The 15,653-nt window shown below is 47.1% G+C and overlaps 1 protein-coding gene across 10 annotated transcripts in view; it reads right to left on the bottom strand.

Moving 5' to 3' along the window:
- The window catches only part of LOC135910875 (testis-specific serine/threonine-protein kinase 1-like), a 371,556-nt gene that overhangs the window by 159,283 nt on the left and 196,620 nt on the right, over positions 1–15,653 (bottom strand). For 9 of the 10 annotated variants that reach the window (XR_010567145.2, XM_065442939.2, XM_065442944.2 and 6 more), the window contains one exon: positions 1,019–1,209. Coding sequence is in view for 9 of the 10 variants with exons in the window: in XM_065442939.2 (XP_065299011.1) it covers positions 1,019–1,209 (191 nt within the window). In the remaining variant the exon portion in view is untranslated. Of the gene's footprint in view, positions 1–1,010; positions 1,210–15,653 lie in introns of all 10 variants that reach the window. The other variant, XM_065442940.2, reaches the window with a different exon arrangement.

The raw sequence follows: 15,653 nt of genomic DNA, 5'->3' as shown, positions 1-15,653 counted from the left end.
AGATTTGTCTGCCGCGGGAAATGTGTAATGTATTGTATGTGAAGGAAACTGCGTAATTTGACAAGTTAAGATATCTATATTGTTATGGAGAGTGGTAATGTAGATAACTAGAAATTTTATAAGCGACAAGGAACAATTGAAACAAAAAAATTCATCAGAAACACTAGCCGTAGGATCAAATTTATGCATACACATCATGATACATGGGGCTCCATAGAAAATGCACGGCGAAGCCTATAGTAAGGGTGGGTGGACTGAAACTTGAGGGTGGGCCAGCTTGAAATGAGGGATTGGCCAGCTTAAATTTGAGGTTGGGCCAACTAAACTTTGGGGAACAGCATAAAATTTAGAGTTAAGAGCCACTTGAAATTTACGGGGTGGACCAACTTTAAGCTTGTGGGTGGGCTAACTTGAAAATTTGGGGTGGGCCAACTTGAAATTTCGAGGAGGGCCAACCTAAATTTCGGGATGAGCCAACTTGAAATTTCGGGGTATGCTTACGCATACTTAGACAACTCCAGTGAAGTTTCTGCATACTTTTTTGCTGATATTTATGACGTCCTGGTCACTAGCTCACCTTAAACTGAACACGTTCACCATCTAGGCCTCGTTATCGCACATTTCGTCGAACATGTGGCCACTGTAAACGCTGAGAAATGTAAACTTGGCGACCTATCTCTGAAGTTACTGGGCTACCTTGTAAAGAGCACTGACGTTGGTCTCCTTCCCTAAAAGTGAAAGCAATCGCAGACTTTCCTCGCCTTGAATACTTAAGTCAACTGCGCAATTTTTTCGGTTTGGGTGAACTCTTACCTGTGAGTCACTACAACGTTGTTCCACTGCCCTGCAGCCCTTTGGAAAACATTCTATGTCCCACACGTGCCGATGTGCCGATTTTGTTTTCAGCTCCATGCTGTGCTCCTTCGGTCGAAGTTTCTAATGCATAGCGAGTTTCATTACTCAGCGCGTCACTATCGCACAGTGCTATACACCGGTGCATGTACGCTCACCCGCGCACCTGTCGCACGATGTTTCCGTCTTCGAAGGGCAGCGCAGCGGTCATCATAACGTAGAGCACGACGCCGAGGCTCCACATGTCCGCCTTCTTGGGCTGGTAGGGGATGCCCTGCAGCACTTCGGGCGGGGCGTACGCTTCGCTGCCGCAGTACGTCTCGCTGTACACTTTCTTCCTCCGCACCACGGGATCGTCTGCACGCGGGGATGCGTCACTACGCGCCATGCACGTAATCACAATAACGAAAGAGAAAGCGACGCTACGGGGGCTGCTCGCTCTCGCTGAATTGTTTTAGGCATGCAGCGAGATGGTGACTGAAGTTGGCTTTCGAAGGACTACGCCCGCAAGTGTGACACGAACAATCTCGCGATGAGTGTGGATGACAATGCGATCAGCATTCAAACAATGCAACGATACACCGTATTGCCCAAAACACGTTTCTTCAGACTGTAGTTTTCATTCCGAGACATGGATCAATTTCGGCTATATGCGACATACACTTTGCGTGGGTGGCCCACTTCACGTAGAGCAGCCCAAACAGAAACAAGTATGAATAAATAAGGTTTACGACACACACGGTATGACATAAACGATTATTCAAAAAAAAGACGAGAAGACATAAAACAATGGCTTGCGTGACAGCCATCCGAAGCCAGGCATGCGCGGCAGATACCAGTTGGGAGCCACAAAATCCACCTCGCGTATAAAACTTAATTATGGGGTTTTACGTGCCGAAACCACTTTCTGATTATGATGCACGCCGTAGTGGAGGACTCCGGAAATTTACACCACTTGGGGTTCTTTGACGTGTGCCTAAATCTAAGTACACGGGTGTTTTCGTGCTTCGCCCCCATCGAAATGCGGGCGCCACGGCCGGGATTCGATCCGGCGACCTCAGCACCTCACGTATAGAGTGAACGCGCGCATAAAATAAAGGCACGACGACACAAATGAAAACGCATGAAAACCAAGATATTTTGTCCGAAAGCTTAATATAATCTAACGTGCAATATGTTGAAACGCTGGCGCAATAACAAAGGTCACGTTATCACCAGCTCCTACACCTTGAGAAGCATATCGTGCTACAACAAGCGAGTTCATGCATGCTCTCTCACTTGCTAAGCATATTTTCTTTTCGGACAACACTTCTGTCCCTCGCAATATGAAACAACTGGAAAAATTCAACTATTGGGAAACAGTGACAGTAAACAAACCACTGCCTGCCATGTCTCTAGGGATGCTATGTACTTAACGCTTATGTTACTGCCGAACCCATTTTTCTTCGCCAAATGGCAGCATACATTATTTTTCCTATGGATCCTCTCATTATAGGTTCTGCCGGAATAAGCAGCCTAATCAATAATATAAACCACTATTGTCTTGATGTAGGTAGCGTAAACATATGGTTCTTTAAAAAAGGTTTAACCTACTGATCCATGACCCTTCGTAGGCTTCGTTCGCAGTTTCTAGAACATCATATGATTCAGAAAGATTGGAAAATTGGGAAATTTGTTCCTTTGTAAAATAGCGGCAGTTTACATGGGAAAAATGTCTTGGGTTTTGCGTGTCATAACTTCGATATGATGAGGCATGCCATAGTGAGGGACTCTAGGTTAATTTTGACTATATGGGGTTCTTTACCGTTCACCTAATGCGCAGTACACTGGTGTTCTTGCATTTTGCTCCCATGAAAATGCGGTCACCGCGGCCGGGATTTGATCCCCTGACCTCGCGCTTAGCAGCGCAACACCAAAGGCACTACGCCACCACGGCGGGCACTCACTGCCATAATCACTGTTCAATGTCCCCTATTATTTTGGATCTATGTGGCGTACGGAACTTAATAAAGTATGACTTTCATCTTCCCTATTTTGTGACGTTGTTGGGCTGAAGTTTCTGAAAAGAACGAGCATTCGTTGTTTTATTTGATTGCACCCTCAAGACTGAAGTATTAAAGAGGGGAGTGGGTAAGAAACATACACAATAACAAAGCAGCAAAAAAGGGTTAGTTATCACAGCAAAATTTATTAGTTAATTATATCCAGGAGTGATGTCTGATAAGTCCGAACGAAACCTTGAGTTGTCCTTGATTGCGACAACTGCGCCAAGAAGGAGGTTCCATTACTGAGAGGTCCTAGGAATAGATGATTCGTTACAGGCTCTGTTGCGGCATTGAATCATTCCAACCTTGTGGCTATGGTCAATGCGAGAGGAAAGTACGTAGGAAATAATATAAGGTTATCGCGCGGGTAGGAATTGTGGAAATATAGTTTATGAAATAAAGCGAGGCGAAAGCATTTACACCGGGCTGAGAGAGGAGCAAGTAACAAGGAGTTTTTCCAGGCAGTTACGCTTGATGTGTGGTTGTAATTGCTATGAATGAAATGCGCGGCATTGTTTCGGATTGGTTCAAGTGATTGAATAGGGGCTTCGAGGTGCGATTCCCAGATGGACGAGGCGTACTCCCTTTCACTTTTAATAAGCGTTTTGTGTAGGATAATTTTACTGATGTAGGAGCAGAAGAAAAACTTTGGTTATATAACCTAGCATGCGGTTAATGTTGTTAATTAGCTTATCGATGTACAACAATCAGCAAAGTAACGATGTTATGTGGACGCCTAGGTATGTATAGGAGATCACGACCTCTAGGTGAGTATCATTAAGGTAATAGTTTGGCGGAGGAGTATTGCTGCGAGTTACAAGCATACATTTGCATTTATTTACGTTAAGTTGCTTTAACCGTACGTCACGCCAGTTAGATATAGCGTTTATATCGTCTTGTAAGAATTTATCAGATTTGTCCGAGATTTCACGTAGGATAACACGGCCACCTGCAAAGAGGTAAATATGAGAAAAAACGTCATTCTGTAAATTGGTAATGTAAACTAAGAAAAGAAGAGGGCCTGTAACTTGGGGCACACCAGAGTCTACGGGATCAAATGGGAACATACTGTTTGACACAATATACTGTGACCGATTAAGGAGAAAATGTTCAAGGCATGCAAACAGGTTAGGATCAAGATTACGTTTACTAACTTTCAATAGAAGCAAATTATGACACACTTTGTCGAAAGACTTGGCAAAATCAAAGAAAACAAGGTCTGTGGCTAAACCTTTGTCGAGAATAAGATGAAGGCTGTGAGTAAAAGGAAGAAGTTGAGTTTCACAAGAGAAGTTTTTCGGGAAACCAAGTTGTGCTTTTGTGGAAAATGAATTTTTGTCCAAGTGCTCTGCTAAATGTGAGTACAAAATATGTTCAAGAACCGTGCAAGGAATACTGGTGAGGGAAATGAGGCGGTAGTTGACGGGCGAATGTTTGCTACTAGACTTGTGAAGTGGGGCCACCTTGGCGACCTTCCAATCTGTAGGTAGCTGATGGGTATCTAAGCATTGCTGAAAAATCTTTGAAAGAGCAGTTGACAAACAATAGTATTTTTCAGAAATTTCGCGTTAACCAAATCAGTAGCGGGACTTGATAACAACTTCAGATCTTTAATTATATTTTCGACCCCAAGAGGTTCAAATATAAGGATGTCCATAGATGGGTAATTGCAACACTCAAGAGTTGGAAGCACAGGGTCATACGACAAAGCTGTTACAGAACACAAAATTAAGAATATGGGAACATACATCTTCAGGTACCAGTGAATCACTGGAATCAATCAGCATGACCTAATTATTTTTGGAAGGGTTAATAACACGCCAAAAATTTTTAGGGTCATTCCCAAGCATTTTGGGCAAAGTGTGTACTTGGAATGCCTTTTTGGCAAGTTTTACAGCTTCTGTGCAAGTACTGTTCACCTCCTTATAAGCGTCCCACTTCGACGCCAGTGAACTTTTATTCGCTATTCGATACAGTCGTTTTTTTCGGTTGGGAAGCCTTTTTACCTTGGAGTTGAACCAGGGTTTCTTAATATTGCAGGATATTACACTTCACGGAATAAACTTGTCGATGAGCTCATTTATTCTATTTTTAAGAACGGTCCAGTTCTCATCAACCATGCGGTCAAGTTGACTTAGGGAAGGGTCAAGAAAATTAGCTAGTTTAATATTAATAGCGTCAGTTTCCCTGTCATAGTGGTAAATTATTTTTTGCAACAATTGGCTTTATCCCAGGAGATATGTTGAAAGAAAGATCCACGTGGATCGCTTAAGCCCAGTAAGCATGAAACATTCGTAACTATGTCAGGATGAGAGCATAAGATTAAGTCAAGGAGGTTAGCAGTGCTTTCTGAGATCCTAGTTGGTTCTAACACTAATTGTGTTAGGGAAGACACAGAGCAGAGATCAAGAAAGTCTTTACTTTGTGAGGACAGGGATAACAGTGCGGAGGTTCAGTAGTCCATCATAGGTTGCAAGAGTTGAATGCCCACAATAATATAATGGGTTCGGAGGATGCCGCAAAGTAAGGGTGTTAAGCACGTCGTGAAGCTCAGCGGTGAAAGTGGATGTGTAGGATGGAGCGTGGTAGCAAACAACGATCGTAATTTTACAGTAAGGGATATAAACTCACGCGCACACAACTTCCAGGGTACAGTGAACGTGGACTTCATGGCATTGCAGGGACTTTGAAATAGCGAGTAGGACGCCTCCGCCTTTGCGAGCAGTGTGATCGCAGCGGAAGATACCAAATCGAGACAAGTCGAAGATTTCACAATCTTGCTGATGAGGCTCACAAATATCTCACAATCTTCCACACTAGCATTAATGCAACAATACCAGCATTACAGTTATCGATACGCAATTCAAGTTCCTTGCGATTGCGAAGCACACTTCTAGCGTTTGCGACAAGCACGGAGGCTTGTAGTGTTAAAGATACGCCATTGCCCTTCGCGCATTGCTGTGTAGTAGGATGATGACGCAAATCGTCAGGTACGCTTGCGTGATCTGGAACAGAACTTTTAACTCACTTAACGCTGTCACTTGTTGGATCACACATGACACATTCTTTATCAACAAAAATCTTGTTAAAACGTCGTTTAAATCAGGGAAAATTAGGCTGGTTTTTAACAAATTTGAGAAGCTTTTTTTTGACCGAGCCTTGTCGCAGGTGAGAAGTCCTCGGATACTGAAATGTTACTACCGTTAAACTGGTTGCGCGACGAAAGTATGCTCTCCTTAAGTTTAAAGTTCGATAATTTCATTATAACCGGACGAAAAAGTCCCCATTCGATGCGCCCGTTCAGCTGAGTTTGGTGGCAAGGCATTTGTCATCGCTGACGACAGGGTATCGAGAGTTTTCTGTTCAGTTTGCAGCCGTGACTCATGGGAGTCGAGTATGCTGTAAAAAACCAAGTTATTCCGCCTTGATCGGTCTTCCAAGTCGTCTAAGCGTGCGACTATGGTGCCCTGCTGCTTTTTCAACTGCTGAGTGCTTTCTTGTATTACGGCGAAATCATTGAAAAATGTGTCTAGTGCTTGAAATTTATTTTCAAGTGATTCAAGAAGGCGGAAAATATTGATTAGCTTGGCTTCCATTGCGTTTTGGCTGGTTTTCACATCCTTCATAACTGATTTCAACTTGGACTGACCTTTAGTAAGCTCGATTGTCGTCTTTTTTGTCTTAAAGTAATAATAAGACGGTACTCATCTAATCAGACTGGGATTCGGGAAGACTACTCGAGGCAGAGTCATCTTCAGCCGACCTCTGCACCGTTGGAGGCTCCGGCTTTTCCGTGACATCACCGCATTGCAGCAACAGCGCCACGTCGAGACAATCACACACAGTAGCGTATAAAACAAGTGGGCATGGGAGCTGCTAAGGCATAGAGGGTCAAATTGTTACACACCTGTGGAGCGACGAAAAGTTCCGCATGAGACATTGCGCAACGAGAGCTGCTCGCATGTCCCCTGAAGGAGTACTTCATCACCAAGCCGCGTTTGAAGGGCCTGAGAAAGGGCAGTTAATCAGCCGGTGACGTCGTCCCAGAAACGATGTGGTGTCCGTCTCACGGTACATCCAGGAAGGACGGAAAATTATGGAGACCACACGTGCGGGTTACGGGCTCTTGAAGATCTTGGACAGCATCGACGCATACGCCCACGGTAGGGTAGGTGTGGATGGACGCAGAAGGTGAAACGAGGGACAGCATCAACAAAATCTGTGCAGCGAAGGATAGTTGCGCATGAGGCATAGTGCAACGAGTGCTGCACGCATGTCCACTGAAGTAATACTTCATCAGAAAGCTGCTTTTGAAGGGGCTGTGAAAGGGTGGTAATTCAGCCGGGGACGTCGTCCCGCAAACGATGCGGTGTTGGTCTAGCGGTACATCCAGGAAGGACGGAAGATTATGGAGACCACACGTGTGGGTGACGCGCTCTTGACGATCTTGGACAGCATCGACACATACGCCCACGGTAGGGCAGATGTGGATAGGCGCAGAAGGTGAAACAAGGGCCAGCATGAGCAAAATCTGTGGAGCGAAGAAAAGTTGCACATGAGGCATAGCGCAACGAGTGCTGCTCGCATGCACACTCATTTACATTATACCAACCTAGATTTTCTGAGTCACTTGACACCACTTCTCTACATGCGGAATGAAGGTAAGAAAGGTCACGACACTTCATAAAACAGTCAACAGGCAGTCCCCATTTAACTATCGTCCTATTTCCCTGACTAGCATGCCATACAGGCTTCACAAACATATGCTGTTTTCTGATATCGCTAACTTTCTCGAATGGCTTTTTCTAACTCTCAACCTGGTTTACGAAATATATTACCCTTGTGATACACAGCCTAAATCATTGAAACATCAGCTACATGCCATTCTTGATCGTTCTTCTCTTGCGGATTGCATATGATTATTTTTAAACGCTTAATAATGTATCTCATAAGATGCTAATGTATAAATTAGAGCTGCTTAATCTTGACCCCCAACTACTTACTTGTCTGTAGCGTTTACTGTACAGTCGTTTTCAGTTATTTTCTGGTAACAGACTCTCCCTTCAATCCCTTCCAACCGGAAGTACCGGAAGGGTTTGTCCTTGGACAACTATTATTTCTAATATAAACTAACGAGTTGCCTTCTTGTATTTTATCCGATATTGATTTTTTTTGCTGATGACTTTTATATTTCGAGGAGTAACTAGTAACCATGATACAGCAATTCGCCAATCTGAGCTTAATGCTATCCCTGCTATTAAACATAAGCAAATGCAAGTGGACGCGTGCACCTTGATGTACTAACATTTTACCAATTTATTACATCAATAACGTTCCTCTAGATTCGCTTTTATCCTATACAGATCTGGATGCTCATATCACATCGGACGTTACGTAGAATACATATATTGCACACGTAATAAGCAGCGCTAATAGATCATTCGGCTACGTGCGACGTGTTTTCTCAACTGCCGCAGAGTGCCTGAAGGGCATGGTCTACAAAAGACTTATACGATCGGAACTAGAACTCTCTGCAGCAGTTTGGGACCTTAATTGGTATAACGTATGTAGTGTAAAGGATAAAAACCAATTCCATATGATTTATATTCTCGAATAAGGACCGCCACCATCAGCACGATGAATTGTAAACTGCCGTTATCACTGGCGTCGAGCCGTAAATTTTTGCATCTCTCCCTCTTTTACGAATTGTATTGTTACGTGTAGCTGATGTACAAGTCTATTTACAATATAATTACACGTAGACAAACGGTGGCAAGGATGGCGACGCTATATCAAGCGGTGGCCACGTCGTCTTCTTTCTACTCCCTGCAGCCACACCGTGGTGGCTGTTCCGTAGCATCACCCCCGGCAGTAGAAGCACCGTCGCGGTGCTTAATCTACACATACGCGGGGAAAGGTGTGTGGTATGGCTTTACTCTCGCCACGTGAACGATGTCACTTGCAGCCGAAGATGACGCTGAGAGGTTGGCGGGGATGACTTCATACCTGACATCGGTCACTTATTGCACCACACGGTATGGGCCAGTGTAGCGCGACAGCAGCTTTTCGGGAAGGCCCACACGTTGAATGGGGTACCAGAGAATCCGGAGTAAAGTGCACGTCGCGATGGTGGCAATCATAGAGGCGTCTCTGATGCTCCTGTGAGGCCTCGAGAAGCGTGCGGGCGAGCTGGCGCGCGTGGTTGGCGTGTGCGATCGCGTCGCGGGTGTATTCAGTGGCTGAACCTGTGGCCGAGGGCAACAAAGTGTCTAAGGGCAACGCGGGTTCTCGGCCATATAGGAGATAGAATGGTGAATAGCCGGCAGTGTAGTGACGCGATGAATTATACGCGAACGTAACATATGGTAAGTGAAGATCCCAGTCGTGGTGGTCGGTCGCGACGTACCTGGATAGCATGTCGGTGAGGGTCCGGTTGAGGCGCTTCGTGAGGCCGTTGGTCTGTGGGTGGCAGGACGTGCTGAACTTGTGCTTAGTCGAGCAGGAGCGGAGGACGTCCTCGACGACTGCCGACAGAAAGCTGCGGCCACGGTCAGTGAGTTTTTGGCGCGGGGCACCGTGCACTAAAATGAAGTCATGGAGCAGAAAGTCAGCAACGTCAGTAGCACAACTTGTCGGGAGGGTTCTGGTGATTGAGTACCGCGTAGTAGCGATGGCGACCCATTTATTTCCGGAGCCCGAGAGAGGAAACGGTCCAAGAAGGTCTAGACCAACACGGAATAAGGGTTCCGGTGGGATGTCCATCGGCTGAAGACATACAGCTGGAGGTGTGGAGTGCTTCTTCCGGCGCTGACAGGGCTCACAAGCAGCAACGCAGCGCCGCACGGAGCGGGCGAGACCCGGCCAAAAGAATCGACGGCGTACACGGTCGTATGTGCGCGAGACGCCCAAGTGTCCAGCCACGGGTGCGTCGTGAAGTTGTTGGAGGACAGTCGAACGCAGGTGTGATGGAATTATGAGCAGAAGGTCATGGCCGTGTGGATCGAGATGGCGGTGGTATAGTGTCCCTTCCTTAAGGAGAAACATCCGGAGAGAGGTGTCACCAGGTGTTGACGCCAGATGGTCGATGAGGGCTCGTAATGAAGGATCGCGGCGTTGCTCGTTGCCGATTTCAAGCAACTGGGACACAGAAAACGCAAGCGATGGTGTCCGTATCAGACGGGCCGTCGCCGGGGTAGCGGGACAAGCAATCGGCATCCTGGTGCAAGCGTGCCGTCTTGTGTACCACGGAGAAGGTATATTCTTGCAGGCGTAACGCCCAGCGAGCGAGTCGTCCAGTGGGGTCCTTGAGCGAGGATAGCCAGGAGAGCGCGTGGTGATCAGTGATGACACAGAAGGGGCGTCCGCACAAGTATGGACGAAACTTGGCAACAGCCCACACAAGAGCGAGGCACTCGCGTTCTGTGATTGAATAATTGCACTCGGGAGGTGATATAAGTCGGCTGGCATAGTCTATAGCGCGATCATGTCCACGCCGGCGTTGTGCTTACACTGCTCGTATGACGTGACCACTGGCATCAGTTCGAACTTCCGTTGAAGCAGATGGGTCAAAACGGGCCAGAATTGGAGGTGTGGTAAGGAAAGAAGTGAGCTGCGAAAAAGACGCGGCATGGTCAGGTCCCCAAGAAAATAGGGCATCTTTATTCAAGAGCTCGGTAAGGGGACGGGCGATGGTCGCAATATCCTTCACAAAGCGTCGGAAATGGAAGGTTCGGAACAGGAAGGTTCGTAACGGCGCGAATTTTTTCGCAACCGCCATCTCAGATGCATAATTGTGCTCACCCATGCCTGGCAGCATTTGTATAACTTGTGTATTTTTCTTTCATCAGTGCTCTTTAAAAGTGTTCACTTGTGTTCACCGCTGTATACTCCCATGCATTTTCTGTACCTTTTCTTAACCCACTCCTGCTATAGCGCAAATTGCGCAGCAGTATATGTATAAATAAATAAATAAATAAATAAATAAATAAATAAATATTGTCCGGATCAGGTCGCACGCCTCTGGCGTCCACGAGGTGTCCAAGGACGGTGATTTGGCAGCGAGCTAAGTGACATTTTGACGAGTTCAACTGGAGACCGGTGCGGCGGAATACGTCAAGAATCGCTGAATGACCGTCTAGATGATTGTCAAATGTGGGTGAATAAACGATGACGTCGTCCAGATAGCACAAACAGGTGGACCACTTGAACCCCTGAGGCAAAGAGTCCATCATTCCTTCGAAGGTGGCGGGCGCGTTACAGAGACCGAAAGGCATCACCTTAGACTGATAAAGGCCGTCAGGGGTAATAAATGCAGTCTTCTCTCGGTCCATGTCGTCGGCGGATATCTGCCAGTAGCCGGACCGTAAGTCGATAGAAGAAAAATAGGTGGCACCGTACTGGCAGTCGAGAGCGTCATCAATACGTGGCAGAGGGTAGGCGTCTTTTTTGTGATTTTGTTCAGGTGGCGATTATCTACACAAAAACGGCACGTGCCATCCTTCTTTTTGACAATTACGACGGGAGAAGCCCAGGGACTACAATAAGGCTCGATAATGTCCTTTGCAAGCCTCTTTTTGACTTCCTGTTGGATGACAGCCCATTCGGACGCAGAAACATGATATGGACGTCGGTGAATAGGGTTCGCATGGCCGGTGTTTATGCGATGGGTCACGATGGACGTTTGACCTAAGGGTCGGTTGTCAAAGTCAAAAATGTCGCGATAGCCTTCAAGAATACGGCAGCTTGAACAGGTGTAAGGTTAGAGGAAACCATCTTCTCAATGTCGACGTCAGTACCGTGCGATGATGTCGCGGTATGGGCTGAGCTGTGACGATCTTCCACTGTGAATTGCTCGATCTCACCATCCTGCAAAGCACTAATTACAGCCAATGAAATCCCCTGAGGCAGAACTTGTGCGGTTGGCTCGAAATTGGCAAGGGGAAGGAAGGTGCGGTTACCAGTAATTGTCAACACAGTGTGTGGCACGGTAACACCATGTGTAAGTATAACTGCCGCAATTGGTGCGACCACATAATTACCGTCAGGTACAGCTGGTGAGGGCAACAAGTCGACGTGGGTCACAGATTGAGGTGGTAGGTGAATAAAATACATGCAGCTCAAACGGCTTGGAGGCGGGTCCATATTGTCGGCAAGAAGAGGCAAGTCAAGGCGAAGTGAGCCGGCCGAACAGTCAATGCGGGCAAAAGGATTGGCAAGGAAATCCAGATCGAGAATGCGTTCGTGAGGGCAATGCTCGATGACGGTGAAGAGAACGACGGTTTGTCTCTCAGCAGTTGTGAGGCGGGCAGAGCACATGCCAATAATAGCGACAGTCCCTCCGTCGGCGACTTGTACAAATCGGTCCGGGGCGGGCGTCAGAACTTTATTGTGCCCCACTCCCAAGCTATTATAGAATAATCCCCGTAGAATGGAAGCAGAACATCAATCGTTTTACATCTGGAAAAATAGAGAACCTCATACTACCACCAAGAAGAGTAGGAGAAAAGGTTCGACTCAACTTGACGCAAGACCCCTGAAGTCAAGGGCAAGTCAAGCAACAAGCCTCAAGATGCAAGGCTTGAGGCAAGCAAGCCTCAAGAATTCATTCTTTTCAAGATGAAGAAACATATACGTAAATAATTGATCAATGAATCCCGCACCAACCCGCTCCCTTGCTGTGGTTTCGCCGACGGTGATGAACATTACTTCTTTCTATCTTCTACTCTCTTCTTTTCCTCTTTCTTTCTTTTCTTATTTCTCTAAAAAAAACATTTTGGATATCTTCCCTCATTTTTTATATTAAATTCGGCTTTCTCTTCACACCTGCGATACACTAGTGGTGCAGGTCGAGGCATCTCTCCTTTGTGCCTCTCTCACTTTCTTCTGTGCCGACGGCGAAGAGCAGGACTCATAATGGACACATGCGCCCCGGTGTCAGTCAACGCGCACACAGTGACATTGTCGACGAGAACGTCCAATAGGTTCTTGTTCGTGGGTAAAGTGAAGCGAGGATTTCGTGCCAATTTCGTCATTGCAACTTCACCTCCAGAAGCTGCACTGTCTAGTTTTCCGGTCGGGGGTGCGGCGAGTAGGTCGGAGAAGGGGCACGGCGTGACGGGGGCGAACGAGATTGACGACTGGTGGGAGAAGGCTAGCGGGTGTAGCGGGGTCGTGTCAAAGGTGTCGCAGGGTCAGATGATGGAGCGGGCTTAGAAGGGGCGAGGGGAAAGGACGCGCTAGAGGGGCGAGGGTGGTAATCAGGAGAATAGCGCACTGGAGAAGTCCTGTGGCTGCGGCAGTGGCGAGGAACATGTCCTATGCGTCGGCAGTTAAAACAGATCGGCTTGTCGTCCACGGTTCGCCATTCGGAGGGGTTGCGCTGTCCATAAGAGGAGTAAGAAGGGCGCGGCGGGGACTTGCGAGGAGAAAGAGGTTCCGAGCGTATGGAACGAATGGATTGCAGGCCGACATCGGATAACTCTTGACGGACGACGGCCTGGATCAAGGAGATTGTCACCGGAGATTGATCAGGTGACGGGAATGAAGGGGCCGCCGGTTGTGCCGCTTCGACCTCACGATAAATGATGCGGGTTAAGTTCTCACATCGTGACGGCTGGTGGAAGAGGTCGTCACAGGATGACGTGGCAGCTGTGTTGGGAAGTCGCGTGACGTGCTGTGATACCCGGCGTTTAGCATGCTCAAGACGGCGGCACTCCTTGAGGATCGTATTGATGCTGGTGACGTTGGTAAACACCAGTCAAACGAAGGCGTCGTCAGCAATGCCTTTGTGGACGTGATTTACCTTATCGTCCTCAGACATGGTCGGGTCAGCCTTGGCACAAAGGGCGAAGACGTCGAGAATGTAGGACACGTAGGACTCGGTCGACATCTGTACACGTGTGGCAAGGGCTTTCTTGGAATTGACTTGACGACCGAAGGGATTGCCAAAAAGGTCGCGGAGCTTCTCTTTGAAGAGATCCCAGCTCGAGATCTCCTCTTCGTGAGTCTGGAACCATGCAAGTGGAGCTCCGTCGAGGTAGAAAAGAACGTTCGCAAGCATAATAGTCGGATCCCACCTGTGACTGGTGCTGACAAGTTCGTGTAAGCGGAGCCAGTCGTCAACATCAGGACTGCCGTTGCACTGTCGCCGTTGCGACCGCTGCGAAGCTCCATGGCGGGTACGGGGAACGTCCACCTCCACCAAATTATTGTTACGTGTAGGTGTTCTTTGTGAGCACCTACTTTATCTAGATCTGGGGCACAACACCGCTTCGGACATGGAGTGCTCACCCGTGCTCACGTTTCAGGTGTCCCTTCTTCTGGCGTTGCCTGCTGCCCTGTGCGCAACTGGCCCATTTATCTGGAAACAGCCACCAGGCCGCTTCATGAATCGCACGCAACTGCCAGCCTTGGATGGAACTCAGTTCATCTGCTGGCAACCGGGATCTTCAAAGCCAACTGCTTCGAGAGACAGCATAGGCTGCACAGTATTTAAACGACCATCCGCATCCGCCGCGCTTGGGCACAACAGCGCTTCGGACATGGAGTGCTCACCCGTGCTCACGTTTCAGGCTGGTTACTTGAACCGCTGTTCTTGTCTGAAATTAGCAACCGGTGTCTTTTTGCGGTGTCGTGCCTCAGTGAGCTAATGTCGCTACTGAAGCGTGGCAAAAACTTGTTTTGTTTATGCATATGTCGGTTGCGCCTACTTCTATCCGGTGATATAGAATCAAACCCCGCGCCGGATGTGCTGGATAACGTTCTCGCAACCTTGCAACGTATTGAATCCGGCCAGGACGAGATTCGTAATGACCTGCGAGCACTAAATAATTGGCAGGCGTCAGTTGATGACGAGCTTAAGCAGTTGTCGACTAGGCTCCGGGCTGTAGAAGTCGATATTGTTTCGATGAAAAGTTCGGTAAACGATACATCGCCCGAATCACTGAATATAGCTAAAGGGATTTCCACACAGCTAAAAACAATACAATCGCGCTGTGAAGACACAGAAAATAGACTTCGCCGCTGCAACTTGCTATTTTTTGGAATCGCAGATGACAAAACCGAATCATGGTCATCATCAGAATCAAAATCATTGACACATGTAACCAACACCTTGGTATCACTATCGATCCAGCTCAAATAGACCGTGCGCATCGCCTCGGTCAATACAACGATGAGAAGAATAGACCGGTCATAGTCAAGTTCACCTTCTTTAAGGATAAGCAGCGCGTAATAGAAAAAGGCCACAAGTTCAAGAACACTAATTATGCTGTTCATGAGGATTTTCCTTTGCAAACCCGTATCGCTCGGCGCAAACTGATTGACTTCGCAAAAACCAAAAACCCGCAATTTAAGCTAACCCTCGATAAACTAAGAATCGATAACAATGTGTACACATATGATGCAGCGTCCGCCGCTGTAATCCCCCTACCAAGATAGCAAAGACCTAGGCTGGGAACACGTGCCTTTAAGAAAAAACCCAATTCAATACACGAGCCTATCGTGCCCTCGCACCTATCTATATCATTAACTAACATTCGTAGCATTCTTCCTAAACGCAATGAAGTTTCGTCATACCTAGACGACTGTGAATGTGATGTATTAGCACTTACGGAAACTTGGCTCAGCTCTGAAATTACGGATGGCGAAGTTCTACCCGATTCTAATGTTTACACTATCTATCGCAGAGATAGAGACGACAGAAGAGGTGGTGGGGTATAAAAATATATCATAAAAAACATAAAAACATAAAAACAT

The sequence above is a fragment of the Dermacentor albipictus genome, chromosome 2 (assembly GCF_038994185.2).
Source record: "Dermacentor albipictus isolate Rhodes 1998 colony chromosome 2, USDA_Dalb.pri_finalv2, whole genome shotgun sequence".
Classification (NCBI taxonomy): domain Eukaryota; kingdom Metazoa; phylum Arthropoda; class Arachnida; order Ixodida; family Ixodidae; genus Dermacentor; species Dermacentor albipictus.
Note: the sequence above shows the minus strand (reverse complement) of the source record. Positions and strands in the feature narration are given on the sequence as shown.